Source organism: Coloeus monedula (genome assembly GCF_965178545.1).
Source record: "Coloeus monedula genome assembly, chromosome: W".
Taxonomy (NCBI): domain Eukaryota; kingdom Metazoa; phylum Chordata; class Aves; order Passeriformes; family Corvidae; genus Coloeus; species Coloeus monedula.
Genome location: NC_138821.1, coordinates 13420592 through 13435310, shown reverse-complemented (window position 1 = coordinate 13435310; position 14719 = coordinate 13420592). Strand labels below are relative to the sequence as shown.

The following is a 14719-nucleotide window of genomic DNA, read 5'->3' as shown; positions in this document are numbered from 1 at the left end:
CCTGGGTAAACTGGACTACAGAAGCTGGATAAATTCAACTTGTGTATATATTGTATTAGGACCTATTAATTCCAGCAGAAGTGCTACTAGCACAACTCTAAATGTTTATTTGTTTTTTATGCACTTTCCCAGTTATTAATTAAATTACTTTGGAAAAAGTGCATTTAGTCAGGGTGCCAGCTAGTATATCTAACCCATTGATTAGTATGTGGCCAACTCCCCAATCCCATCAAGTGGTAGCAACTCAGGAGAAAAATCTCATTAAACTGAGTTCTACCTAAGCCTTTTCTGATGTCCTCCCTTCCCACATAGCAAAAAACCACAAGAGAATGTCCTGGTTTTGGCTGGGATAAGAGTTCATTTTCTTCTCAGTAGCTGGTACAGTGCTGTGTTTTGGATTCAGTATGAGAATAATGCTGATAACACACTGATCTTTTGGTTGTTGCTGAGCAGTCCTTACCCTGAGTCAAGGGCTTTTCAGTGTCTCATGCTCTGCCAGTGAGGAGCTGTACAAAAGAAACCAGGAGGGAGCATAGCTGGGACAGTTGATCTGAACTGTCCAAAGGGATATTCCACACCATAGAATGTCATGCCCAGTATATAAACTGGGGGGAATTGGCCAGGAGCCACATATCTGCATCTTGAGGATGGGCTGGGCATCAGTCAGCAAGTGGTGAGCAATTCTATTGTGCATCACTTGTATCTCTTGGGTTTTATTCCTCCCTCCCTCTCTCTCTCCAATTATTATTAGTATTATTATAATTAATATTATTAAGCTGTTCTTGTCTCAACCCAGGAGTTTTACTTTTTTTCCAATCCTCCTCCCCACTGGGGAGGAGGGAGGAGGTATGAGCGAGCAGCTGCATGGTACTTAGTTGCTGGCTGGGATTAAACCATGACAGAGAACTAGCAAGCTGCTCTACCAGCCAGCAACAGATGTCACTCTTTCTTCTGAAGTTTAGGAAAAAAATAAATCCACAACAGCAAAATCTTACTCTACAGTTGTCAGTCTAATGCTCCATTGAGATCTGTGCAAGCTTCCAGAAATTCTTTTTATTCGGTATCAGGACTAGCTCGCACTCACTGCCATCAGGACTTCAATAACAGGTGCTATTACCTTTCCTGATGGGTCTGTAAGCTTCCAGGAAATATGGCTTGAGATAGACCTCAAACAGATTCCCTGTGATCCCTTCTACTGTGTCATCAATTGGTAACACGTGGATACGTTTGCCATATTTCACATCTGGGCAAGGCTGGATGCTGCAACAGAAGAAAACTCAAGTTAACCATATCATGCTGGACTTAAACCCAAGTTTGGGAAAGGCAGTGATGTCCCTTCTCAGGCCAGTATAAATGCCAGAAAGGACCCTCCAAAGCCCTGGTGAGACTTCCCACGTGCATAAGAACGCTGTCAAGGCAAAAATCATATCCATCAAAGAGCTAGTCTTCACAACACATGCTTTCCTTCACTCCTCTCAGCCCTATCCAAAACTGCTGGGGGGGGGGGGGGGTTTCACACTATCTCCCCCACTGCTCTTCTGTAGCTCCCCTTTGCTGTCCCCAAGATACATTCCCAAGCTACTAATGTAGCCTCAAGACCTCTAAGAGTCATGAGCTAACTTTTAACACATGCTCCTGCACCTGGGTCAGGGCAATCCAAAGCAAAAGTACAGGCTGGGTGGAGAATGGATTGAGAGCAGCCCTGCTGAGAAGGGCTTAGGGGTATTGGTGGATGAGAAGCTTGACATGAATGACTTGGTAATGTGTACTTGCATCCCAGAAACCAACTGTGTCCTGGACTGCATCCAAAGCAGCATGGTCAGCAGGTCAAAGGAGGGGATTCTCCCTCTCTGCTCTTATGAGACCCCACCTGGAATATGGTGTCCAGCTCTGGCCCTCCCAACATAAGGAGGTCATGGACCTGTTGGAGCAAGCCCAGAGGAGGCCACAAAGATGATCAGAGGGCTAGAGCCCCTCTCCTATGAAGAGAGGCTGAGAAAGTTTGAGCTGTTCAGCCTGGAGTAGAGAAGGCTCCGGCAAGACCTTATAGCACCTTCTGGTACCTGAAGGGAACCTACAGGAAGGCTGGAGGGACTTTTTACAAAGGCATACAGTGACAAGACAAAGAGGAATGTCTTCAAACTGAAAGAGATATTATTTAGATTGGATAATAGGAAGACATTCTTTACTGTGAAGGTGGTGAGGCCCTGGCACAGGTTGCCAAGAGAAGTTGTGGATGCCCCATCCCTGGAAGTGTTCAAGGCCAGACTGGATAGGGCTCTGAGCAGCCTGGTCTAGTGCCTATGGCAGAAGGGTTGGAACTAGATGATCTTTGAGGTTCCTTCCAACCCAAACCATTCTGTGATTCTATGAGCTACTGCTGAACTAACTGTAAGGGAAAGGGAGCTGAGGGAAAATCTTTGTTCCTTCTTCTCTTCCTCATAACTTAGAATAGAGTTCCTGTTGCTGATAAACCTGATTCTGAACAAAGGTTCTCAGTACCAACCAGGGATAGCCAGGTGCCTGTCAATCCCTTTTTGTGGAAATTAACACTTAGGTTAAAGTCTGAAGGCCCCTTCCCCCTTTTTAAATAAAAATTTCAGCTATTATTTGACAATGTAGGCCAACAGCCTACTGTAGCGACACATCAGAGCATCAAGCTGTGGCAGAGGCAGAAAGCTCAAACTGGCTTTGCCAGCTAAAAAAAGCCTACATGCAACTGCAGCTGAGCACACAAGTTTCATATGCTAGTTTGTTAGATGTAGGGTATGCCCAGCCACTGCCCTGGAGGGATGTCTGCTGAGATAAGGAGATTGAGCAATCTCCCAGCAGAACTCCCCTGGAAAGGGAGCTACTCTTCAGTTACAGCGAGAAGAAGACAAACCCAGAATCCTCTGGGAGACCCTATGCAGATCCTTTGTAACCCATTGGCCCTTACCCTCTGACACCCACCTCCTGTATCCCTATAAAGCTGGCCCCCTACCCCTGCAAGGGAGAGAGTCGCTCGTCCCTGGCCTTCCCTTCGCCGGAGTACGGACCAATAAAGTTACTTCGTGCAGAACCAGCTACACGAGCCTTTTGCCTCTCTCCCTGGTCTGGCCTGGAGGCTGCCCTGCAGAGCTGAGCTGAAATCACGAGCTGATAATCACTAAAGAGCTGACAGCTTCTGCACGGGCCCTCCTAGCTAGCAGCTGAGGGAAGACACCGGGCCTCGGGAAGGCGATTCCTTTTGGGACCATCTCTCCTGACCGGTTGCAGCTTCCTCAGTCAGAGCTACTGCCCCCTAACCAGCTGCCATAGTTAGAGACTATTAAGAGATTCTTTAACTACATGCTTTACAGTGAAGATATAGCAGAAGGGTAAATGAAAAGACAGACTGACCCACAGAAGGAAAACAGCTGACAGACTACAAGCAGGAAGCAATTAGTGCATGAATCTGAATTTTGGCAGAAACCAAGCCAAAGAAATTAACACAATAAGTACTTAAAGATCAGCAAGAAAAACTTTGAGGGCAAGAGGTGTGAAAATTCTCTGACCCTTGCAATGAAGCCAAGACAATCACTAACACATCTGAAAGGCTGAAAACCACTACAGACACAGTCCAAGCAGAGAAGGGGATAGCACCAGTTGAACTGTCACACTAGAAATTACTCCAACAGTAACCTCATATAGGGTTAAAGTAAGGATTCACCTTTATTTTAAATCTACAGACTAGCTCAAAGCACTGTTCTGTTCCAACTATAGTCACGTTTAAAACTTGCATTTTCTAGTGGTAGAGAGATGGGTGAAACAGACTTGTTCCTCTCCTCTACAGTTCATATGAAACACATTTTGTATTTAAAGATTATTTCAGATATCACCCCAGGAAGTCTAGTGTCAGAAACCAGGCTCCAATTTTCCCAGAACATGCACAATATTCCAGATTAGAAAAATGCTCAGGAGAAAGAACTGTCAGCTCTCACATATTTAAACCTGCAAATTAGCATTTTTATGTTTAAGAAATGCTGACATATTTTTTCTTTCCACTCCCATCATATAATGGAACCTGCCTCCTGTGAGCCAAAACATATCCTTCAGTGCTTTCCCGCTACCTTCTGCAAGTGTTGTACAAAATTCCTGCAACACTTCAAGAATTCCTAATTTTAAAATTATTTTATAACAAAAATTGGAATATAAACAACCTTCAGGGATTTTTAATCTTGATATTTGACTGCTTCAAGTTTTAACTTCTGTTTGTTATAGGGGAGCTCAGTGCTTGAGCTAACCATACTATAAGATCAATTACAATGTTGCTTACTAGTTTTCACAGTTATCTTGCAAACATTAAAAATTTAGATGGAAAAAACTTGTGAATTCATTTGATAATGTAAATTTGGGAAGAATAAGATAACAACAGTAGGGTAATTCAACTACTTAATTTAATGACAGGACCAGGGCTTGTGAAGGTCCCAAAGAGTCTTCAAGAATCTTGAGCATAATTTTTTAGTATTAATCTGAATATGCATACAGCCAGAAACACAAGCAAAAATTAACGGAGATCCCTGATGTAAGACACACTTGAAAACATTTCTGTGACCTCCTCTGGAAGATGCAAGAATACTTCCTGCAGGACCCTGTCTCTGCTACGGACCAAAACAATTCAAAGCCAGGGCACAAATTATTTAGGCAACCCAGGGATACACAACATTTAACAAACTAGTCCTCACCTGATGACATCACCCAAGCGCACTCTCAAGTTGTTTCGAACAACCCTATTCATGCGAATCTTCTCATCTGAACAGGTATCATCTGACAGAACAATGCAGACTGCTTCTCTTCTCTTCTTTCCTTTTAGCAGGACAGTGTCTCCTCTGAACAGCTGCAGTTCATCCATTTTTGCCTGTAACCAATAATGGCATTAGAACAAACTTTTGACAAAACAATTGAAGGAAGCAGTTAGCGACCCGCTGAGCCCCTTACACCCTCACAAGTCTATGGAGCCAGATGAGATTCACCTGAAGGTACTGATGGACCTGGTGGAAGAGCTCAGCAAGCTGCTCTCTATCATTTATCAGTAGTCGTGGCTAACTGGGGAGGTCCCAAAGGATTGGAGGTTGGCCAATGTTGCTGCCTGTTCCGAGCTTCCCCTCCCAAAGACACTTGCTCCTGCCATGTGCTCTGAACTCCTTTGTTCTAAGCGCAGGCAAAACCAAATGTAACTCAGACTCTTTAGCAGTGTCTGATTGGCCGGTCACCCCGGGTCCGCCCCCAGTCCTCCTCTTTCCCCTTCGCCGAATAAAAGAGATCGTTAAGGAGGCCCCACCCTCTCTTGGCTCAGCTATCTTCCTGTGAACATCTCTGGTTGTCTGTCTCATTTGAAAGCTTCTAACTGCAGGAAATTGAGCGAGCAGGGAGCTATATTTCTCCCTCTTTGCTTCTGTTGATGGTATTTGCTCTGCAGCTGATACAGGTACCGATTTTAGAGCTACTAAAGTGCTAGATTGCCCGTGCTACCTCTCTGGGCTGCTCGAGGCTTTCTAAGGCATTAAAGTACTAGCCTAGCTGGTATAAAGCTGAAAAGATACCTTCCACAGGCCAATGGGATACCCATCTGCAAGAAGGGTTGGAAGGAAGATCTGGGGAACTACAGGCCTGTCAGCCTGACCTCGGTGCCCAGCAAGATTATGGAACAGATCATCTTGAGTGTGATCACACAGCAGACACAGGGCAATGAGGGGATCAGGCCCAGCCAGCATGGATTTAGGAGGGGCAGGTCCTTCCTGACCAACCTGATCTCCTTTTCTGACCAGGTGACCTGCCTAGTGGATGAGGGAAAGGCTGTGGATGTTGTCTACCTGGATTTCAGTAAAGCCTTTAACACTGTCTCCCACAGCATACTCCTGGAAAAGCTGTCAGCTCACAGTTTGGACAGGTGCACTCTTTGCTGGGTTAAGAAGTGGCTGGATAGCCTGGCCCAGAGAGAGGTGGTGAATGGTGCTGCATCCAGTTGGCAGCCAGTCACCAGTGGTTTCCCCCAGGGATCAGTGTTGGGCCCAGTCCTGTTTAATATCTTTATTGATAATCTGGATGGGGAGATCAACTGCACCGTCAGTAAGTTCTCAGACGACACTAACTTAGGTGGGAGTGTTGATCTGCTGGAAGATAGGAAGGCTCTGCAGAGGAATCTGGACAGGCTGGATTGATGGGCCGAGGCCAACAGTAAGAGGTTCAATAAGATGAAGTGCCGGGTCCTGCACTTGGGTCATAACAACCCCATGCAGCGCTACAGGCTTGGGGAAGAGTGGCTGGAAAGTGGACCAGCAGAAAAGGACCTGGGGGTGCTGGTCAACAGCAGCTGAACACAAGCCAGCATGTGACCAGGTGGCCAAGAAGGCCAATGGCATCCTGGCTTGTATCAGAAATAGTGTGGCCAGAAGGACTAGGGAAGTGTTCGTCCCCCTGTACTTGGCACTGGTGAGGCCATACCTCTAGTACTGTGTCCAGTTTTGGGCCCCTCACAAGAAGGACATTGAGATGCTGGAGCATGTCCAGAGAAGGGCAACAAGGTTGGTGAAGGGTCTAGAGAGTCAGTGATATGAGGAGTGGCTGAGGGAGCTGGAGTTGTTTAGCCTGGAGGAGGCTCAGGGGAGACCTTATCACTCTCTACAACTCCCTGAAAGGAGGTCGCAGACAGCTGGGGGTCGGCCTCTTCTCCCAGGCAACCAGTGACAGGGTAAGAGGAAATGGCCTCAAACTGCACCAGGGGAGGTTCAGGTTGGACATCAGGAAGAATTTCTTCATGGAAAGGGTTGTTAAACATTGGAACAGACTGCCCAGGGAAGTGGTGGAGTCACCACCCCGTAAGTGTTTAAGAAACAACTGGATGTGGCACTTAGTACTATGGTTTGGTTGACATGGTGGTGTTTCGTAAAAGGTTGGACTCAATCTTGGAGGTCTTTTCCAACCTTAATGATTCTACGAATTCAAGCATTTGAAGGAGAGTTACTTGACTTCGGAGAATTACATCTTAGAAGCGATATACTAGATCTACAAAGATGGGGTTTTCACTACACTAGTCAAGATCTAATCCTAAAGCCAGACTAAGGGCATGAGCTCAAGTGAATCCTAAAAGTTACAATCAGAATGTATTTTATCATTTATTAATAATTATTATATATGATTATTTATTTAACCCAACTCCCTCACTTGTAACTGCTGCAGCTTCTGACAAATACTTATATTCATGTTGCAAAATTACATTTCAAGTTAAAAGACAGCAACAGCTTGCAAATTGCCAGATGAAATGCTTTGCTTTTATAGGTGACGCACCTGGGACAGTGACACAACACTGTTGTCTTCATTGATGGCTTCGTCAACAATTAACCGATTAGGCCTGTTCTTCTGCTTCAGAATAGCAGTTGATAAGTCATCGGCTTTAGAGCTGAGAGAAAACAGAAGTTAACAAGTCCAAGTGATATTGCTCCCCCTTTCACACCCACCCCTGTTTTGTTCTCCATTTTCTACAGGTTTCTTTGTTGTCTTGTCTTTTAGAAACTATACTTGTTTACAAGTGTCCTGGTTTCATCTGGGATAAGAGTTCATTTTCTTCTCAGTAGCTGGTACAGTGCTGTGTTTTGGATTTAGTATGAGAATAATGCTGATAACATACTGATCTTTTGGTTGTTGCTGAGCAGTCCTTACCCTGAGTCAAGGGCTTTTCAGTGTCTCATGCTCTGCCAGTGAGGAGCTGCACAAGCCAGGAGGGAGCATAGCTGGGACAGTTGATCTGAACTGGCCAAAGGGATATTCCACACCATAGAACATCATGCCCAGTATATAAACTGGGGGGAGGGACCTGGAAGGGGAGCCAATCTGGGTTTGGAAAGGGGGTCTGGCATCAGTCAATTTACTACTCAAATGGATACAAGCTATGAATCTATCTATAAAAAGAAGTGGTTAGTGAGATGCTGCTGACTCTAAGATGCTTTGCCTAAAAGAATTAGACTCATCTGAAATCACATATAACTGCTGCCACAGAAACAAAAGTTCAAGTCTATTTAGTGTCAAATCCCAGATAAATAGGGGAATTAAAGGACAGTGCTGTAGCTCCCCGACAGGAAGAGTTGTAAGAGTTTAGCCTGTCCAAGCCTATTAGTTAAACCTAGCAAGCCAGTAGAAATACTCAAGTGCTCATGAAAAATGGGGTTTACTTTTTTTTTTTAAGATATAAGCACCTTTCCATCATACCTTCACAGGACTCACTGCAGCTCTAGCCTACTATGCCATAAGATATGTGACAGATAATTCGTTTACCTTGACAAAATGGAGCACACCAAACAACAAGGAAATGGAAGAAAGGCAGATTAATTGATTTACTTCAAAATCTAATATAGCAAATTATTCACTTTACAAAAGAAATATGAACTTGAACCAACTGATTCCTAGGGAGCTCTTAGAAGTTGTACATTAGCCAGCCACAATAGCAGCAGATTACTGTAACTTGCCTTGGTGGGCATCTGACTACTCTCTCAAAGCAGTCCAGATGCGCCAGTGACTAAGGTCGAAACAGAAACTTAGCACAGTTTGGTTTGATTCTCACCAAAAAGAAAAAAAAATAAAGTCTTCCTCTGTCCCAAGCAAGCAGCAAGCACCAGCAAAGAGTAGGAAGCTTTGTGGACAATGGTGTTGGATGTACACTTTGGCTCCATTTTGCTGTTTTAGGGACAAAATAACCAGAAGAAATCAAACCTTGAATGGAAGTGACAAAGCAAACAGCTACACAGCATAAACAGACTGTATCAGCAGTGCATCACTTGACATGATCACTGCATTTTTAAAAGTCACCTTTTCCCTCTCTTCATTAAAGAATGCAAGAGGTGAGAAATCAACATCCATCCCTTTCAATGACCATGTGAAATGTTACAGATTCATTTTCTAAACCCAAAGAAGACACAAGAAAGGCTATTGGATACATCCAAGGAGGAACTCATGAATTCATTCCATCTTCAACCTAAAACATGGTCCTGGTAAAGTTCTAAAAGGTTCGGGATTTCCAGGAAAACTGAGAGTGCAAAAGAAAACTGAAACCAATACATCATCAGGCCAAACAGGATCTTGTGGTTAAAACACTGGATAAAAACAACCACCTACTTGTAAGGACATTGCCTCAACATTCCTGGACACTGGAAATTAATTTAGCATGTATATTTTAAAACTTGAGCTAAGGGACACCAGAAAAACAATTTAGCCTATTCAAAGTGTAAATGCAAACCATATCCTTCTGCACATGAAATGTAGATCCAAAGGCCTTTCAATAAGAAACCACTGCCAGACTTTGGCTATATAAATCATCACTGAAACTGAGCAGCTGTCCCTCAGGATGCAGAAATTGCTGTACAGCCTAAAAATGGTCTGGGATACAAGATAAAAATTAATGGAAGAGGAACTGGTCAGCAAGTGGAAGCTTTTGGACCAAAATTTCCAATAAATCAAAAGTTGTATTATATATATCTGGAAAAAAAGTTCAGATACCTTCCAACAGCAGTGCCGAAGAGCACAGCAAGATGTCCACTTAGTTCTGCTAAACGTGAGAAAAAAAGTTTTAGTACTGAAGAACTGAATCTGCAGTTTCCTAAGTAAGAAGCAAAAACTGGATCAATGTTGTCAGTACATTGCTGCACTTAAAGCAATTGAAAAGCTCGGAGGCATTAAGAATGGAATAAAGCTCTCCAAGAAACACAGCATGTAAGCATCTAAACGCATGGGGTCAGCTTCAGTTATCTGACCTAACAGTTCTGCTGACAAAGGTGTTAAGAAATTATGACAGCTACACAGGAAAGTGATGTTATTTCTCTTGCAGACAAGAGTAAGGACTTTGACAGACAAGCACTACCCATCTTCCAATAGCAATTTAGAATATTATTATCACCATTTGCTATCATTGCATCTCTCCTGGGGGTTCATAAAATCATAGAATGGTTTGGGTTGGAAGGGATCTCAAAGATCATATAGTTCCAACCTTTGGCCCTGGAAGTGTTCAAGATCAGGCTGGATGGGTCATTGAGCAACCTGGTCTAGGTGTCCCTGCCCATGGCAGAGGGGTTGGAACTACTAAGGTCCCTTCTAACCCAAACCATTCTGTAATTCTACAATTACATCACTTCATCACTTTTCTGTGTCAGAGCTCTCCTTGTTCAGCATGTGATAATACCCAGAGGCTATGCATTGTGGTAGTCAGTATGAAGAGTGAGATCAGAAAGTAATTACTGATTCTCCTGAAAACAACTACCAACCGTCAAAGCTCCACATAAAGTAGGGAACTAACTTGTTCCTGCATATCTATGTTAAATATACAATGAAAAGTCACCGACTCAAAATTATTCCAGCTTTAGTAACAAAAGTGAAAACAGTCATGCCTCCTGTATGCTGGTCTACCTTTTTATCAATACCCTCATAACTCACTTCCTAGATAAAATCTGTCAGTGATTTTTTACCACCCTGAACATCCATATTACAGTCTGAACTACTTTCTTTGGGTAAGTATTTAAAAAAAAAAAATCCCTTGAAGCAAATGAGTGGAATATCTGATGATTGCAGCCACTTACTGGAACACCATATGACAATCAGAGAGTTCATACCCATGCTCAAGATGCCAAATTCTCAAATACAGTTTCAGACATGTATGTACACAAATCCAGTAATCTCTTCAGAAACACTCTATTAGGTCTTGCAATGCTATACTCAGTGCTAAAGCTCAATTCAGCAAGATGGCTGCCAACAGCATTGACCCAAAAATTGTAACTAAGAAGTAACTGCTTTCAGTTGTACAGGAACTTTTTTTTTTTGATTCCTCTGTGGTGAGAACAACTTTGCAAAAACATAAATTTCTTTTTAAAAACTGCTCACCTCAGACTCAAAATACACCTTTGAGACCATCACTTCCATCACAAGCTCTACCACTGACGTTAAATTCTTGGCACACCTTGCTGGAACTGACTTAATAAGACCAAGTGGGTCTAAATTACAGAAGTTGCAAAAGAAAAGGAGAAGATAAACCACAGACACTAAAGGGACTGAAAGAGCCTCTAGCTAAGCCAACAAGTCACTTGAAGTATTCTTAGATTTGGAAATTAGCTTTAGGTTTTATTTTTACTCCTCTCAAGGGACTGTGAAGTAACTTGCACACGTGGGCTGGGAGCAGAGAGGCCAGTATTTACTCAACTGACTTTTGAGGAGCACAAAATATGACCCTCAGACTGGAACTGAATACAGTGAGGCAAGACACTGGAGACAAAAATATAGCTGATTGCCTCAGCTGCCACAGGGGCCAGTCCAGTATAACAGATCTTCCTCTTCTAATGCCAAGTCTCTTCCAGCCCCGATCTGAGGGCCGCTGCGGACCTGCGGGGAGGAGACCAGGACACGCCTCTTCCCTCTCATGTCCCGGCCAGCCGCTCGCCCCAGCGCTCCGGGCTCTGGAAAACAAAGCCTTCTCTGGCTGAGGCCTAGCCCAGGCGAGACGGCCCCGGCCAGGCCTCAGCCCCCGTTACTCAACACTTTCCGAGGAGGCCCGGCAGACGAGGGGCGGTGGCGGCAGCACCCAGGGCCCCGCTGCGGACAAGCTCCTGGCTGGGCAAACACGAAGAGCGGCCTATGCCCATCCCCCTCCCGGCCCCACCCCCACTTCCTCAGAACCTGAATGACACAGCGGGATCGAGAGGAAGATTGGGCCCGTCATCGGGCCCAGCCTGGGTAGCGCCGCGCGAAGGCGAGGTAAGGAGAGCTAGGCCGAGCCGGGCCCATGGCCACCGCAGCAGGGCCTAGGCCGCGGCCTGCCGGCGGACGGCCTACACTTACTCGGATCCTGAGGCCATGGCGCTGAGAGGAAAAGAGGCGAGGCGGCCGGCAGCAGCTCCTCAAAACGGGTGACGGTAGGTCTCAGGCAGACTCGTAGAAGCGATGCTACGTCAAGGCGCTTCACGCTGACTGAACCTCAGAACCGACTTATCGGAAGAGAAAACTCCGCCTCACGCTGCCTCACCTGCCTAACAACAGCGTGCGCTGACCAATCGGAAATTTCGTCCGGCCACCATGTCAGCCAATCGGAAAGGTGGAAGCGAGGGGACGAGGAAAAAAAAGAACGCACGCTCTCCCTCCTCCCCTCCCAATCATCACGAGCCAATAGCGACACCCATCAGCCAGTTGCAGTGCCTTCCTTGCCGTGGCTGTTCTACAGGGCAATACGGGTCGAGTAGCCAATGGCAAAAATCCACCAACGCGAAAATCCAGGCGGAAAGTCCCACCGCGATAGCTATCGAGCTACTCTTGCCTAGCGATTGGCTAGCACTCGAGGAAAGGTAAACGTGTGGGGAGGATTGCAGCCAAGCAGGAGGGGTGGGAGGCGAGTGCTCGGGAAGCAGCTCCACTGCGCTTTGCGCGCCCGGGCTCAGCTGACTGGACTGCGCGCGTAGGCTCGGGCAGTGAGGCAGGTTTGGACCCGTAGAAGGTGGTCTCTGCGGCCTCGGCGAGGCTTTGGGGGGACATGCCCCAGAGGCTTGATTTCCCCCTGAGTGAAAGGATGTGTGTAGGGACCCAGCCCTTCCTCTCCACCCAAAGGTGCCTGCAGGACTTCTTTCTTCAAGTTTTTTTTGCAGGTTTTTCTTTTCCCTGATTGATTTTTTAGGCAGGACTGGACTACCCCACCAGGTCCCACTGCAGGACTCATGTTCCTAGCCACTCGTTCCAGCACAGACCCTGTTTCACCAGGGGTTTGAAGCTCTAGTTCCCCTTGAACCACCTGAAACAGCCATCCCACAGCTCTTTCATCACCAGCCACCCCTCCACAAGCACTTCTCGGTCTTTTTGGACTCTCACATCCCCATCTGGGTGGCATTTCCTTAGGGCTAGAAACATTGCTGCAGCCAAGTGGCATTGCATCTACAGCCCCAGCCCTGCTCATATCAGGAGGAATCAGAAATGTACGATGCTTGTTCTCAACCATCCAGTGCTGGCAGGCACTCCCTTGTTTTCTCCTAGATGCTTATGAATAATTTAATTACCTGGTGCTCTCTTCCAAAGAGCTGACTAGTACTTAATCCCTGCCTCCTCTCTTCTACCCTCCTTTTTTTAAAGCCCAAGCAGTAAGGTGGGACTGAAGAAGAGCAGCTGTGGGACTCTTCCAGCCCAGCGGTGTCTGTCTCTGCTGAATTAAACCTCTCCCAGCAAGGCATTTGTCGTGGTTTAGGAATGGTACGCCTTAATTAAGTGTCCCCACCTAGACTCTCCCAAACCATGGGGATGGAGTTGAGAAATGGAGGCACAAAAGGTGAAGATCGAGGGTTGAGATAACAATTTACTGGAAACAGCAATGAAATAAGAAAACTGAACAGTAGCAGCAACAATATTAATAACAAAAGAGATAAGAAAAGAAACAATTTACATGGAGAGCCCCCAACAATAAACGCCAGACCATTCAGTCTGCCACGTTTTCTCAACCCGGAGGAACCCCTTATTGGAAGCAAGAGTCCCTTTCCCCCGCCCCCGGCAATGATGTGAGGTGGTATAGAGTAACTTTCCTCCCGACTACTGCAAAAATTAACCCTGTCCTGGCCAGAACTAGGACAGCATTGTCCTCCAACATCTGGGTTTTCAATCCCCTCTGTTCATCCCTCACTGTCCGAGATATTTTTTTCTGAAGGAATTGCAGGGCAAAGTTCACTTAAGGCCCCTTCAGCATTCAGAGGCCACAGCAGCTCCTACCTCACACTTCTCTGTCATGTCCTATTTCCTCTCCCTCAACTCACCCTTTGCCTTGCAGTTCCCAACCATTTCTTCCCTCTTGTGGGAGAGAAGGCTTGCCAAAAGCTTGGCTATTGTGGCTGTGGGACCTTCCTCATATAAAAATTAGCTGCACCAAACACCAGGTGGGAGCAGGTGCCCCTTCACCCTTGCTCACTGTCACACAAAGGGGCCCAGAGTCATGCAGTGTGGTCAGGACAGACCCCTCCCCCCCCCCCCGCCGGAGATAGAGGGGACACACAGACACAGGTCTCAACACTGTCACCTTCCCTGGCTAGTGCAAGGTGATAGAAGTCAGACCTAGAGCTGTGTGCTTCAGACAAAACCACTTTTCTGGGCTCCAAACTACAGTGATCAAGTAAAGCACCAGTATACAAAGCACAGGTAGGACAGACAATTTGACAAACCCTTTGCATTATGAGATGGTCTGGCTCTGACACCAGCTCCCTGGAGCAGGGAGCACAGAGCTGGCCCCACTGCATACAGCAGCAAAGGAATGAGGACATCTCTGCCCTTGATCTCCTGCAACCCCAAGGCATAGCCCACAGGCTCACAGCAGTTCTAGGCAGCATCAAGGCCATGACTGCAAATGTTCACTCTGGAAAAAGGGCACAGTAAAATTAAAATAAAGCCTCAGCTCTATTAGAAAAGGAGATCTAGTCTGTTTCACTCCTTTGGGAATCCAGCTTTATCCAGGAGTAATTTTGAGTCTTGTAGGCCTTAAAGGCCTCATGCCAACCTGGTGCAGGGAGACTTCAGCAGCTGGGGATGGGGAGACTGACTGGGTTAGCTCAAAGGGTCCAGGCTTGTAGTCCCAATGATGCCTTTTCCTGGTCTTAAAATCAAGAGTCAAACACGGTTAGAAAGGAAAAAGGGATTTTACCTTGGTATTTATTTTAAGGATCCTTAGGTGCACTACGTCCAGGTCGAATGAACCGAAATG

At 45.9% G+C, this 14719-nt stretch overlaps 1 protein-coding gene across 1 annotated transcript in view; it reads right to left on the bottom strand.

Annotated features, from left to right (window-relative positions):
- Positions 1–12013, bottom strand: part of LOC309584550 (transitional endoplasmic reticulum ATPase) — a 38504-nt gene extending 26491 nt beyond the window's left edge. Inside the window, exons 1-4 of the mRNA XM_082300597.1 lie at positions 11836–12013; positions 7309–7420; positions 4707–4879; positions 1118–1260 (exon numbers count right to left, since the gene is read on the bottom strand). Coding sequence (XP_082156723.1) covers positions 1118–1260; positions 4707–4879; positions 7309–7420; positions 11836–11852 — 445 coding nt within the window. The 5' untranslated portion in view covers positions 11853–12013. The remainder of the gene's footprint in view (positions 1–1117; positions 1261–4706; positions 4880–7308; positions 7421–11835) is intronic.
- Positions 12014–14719: the final 2706 nt, after the last annotated feature.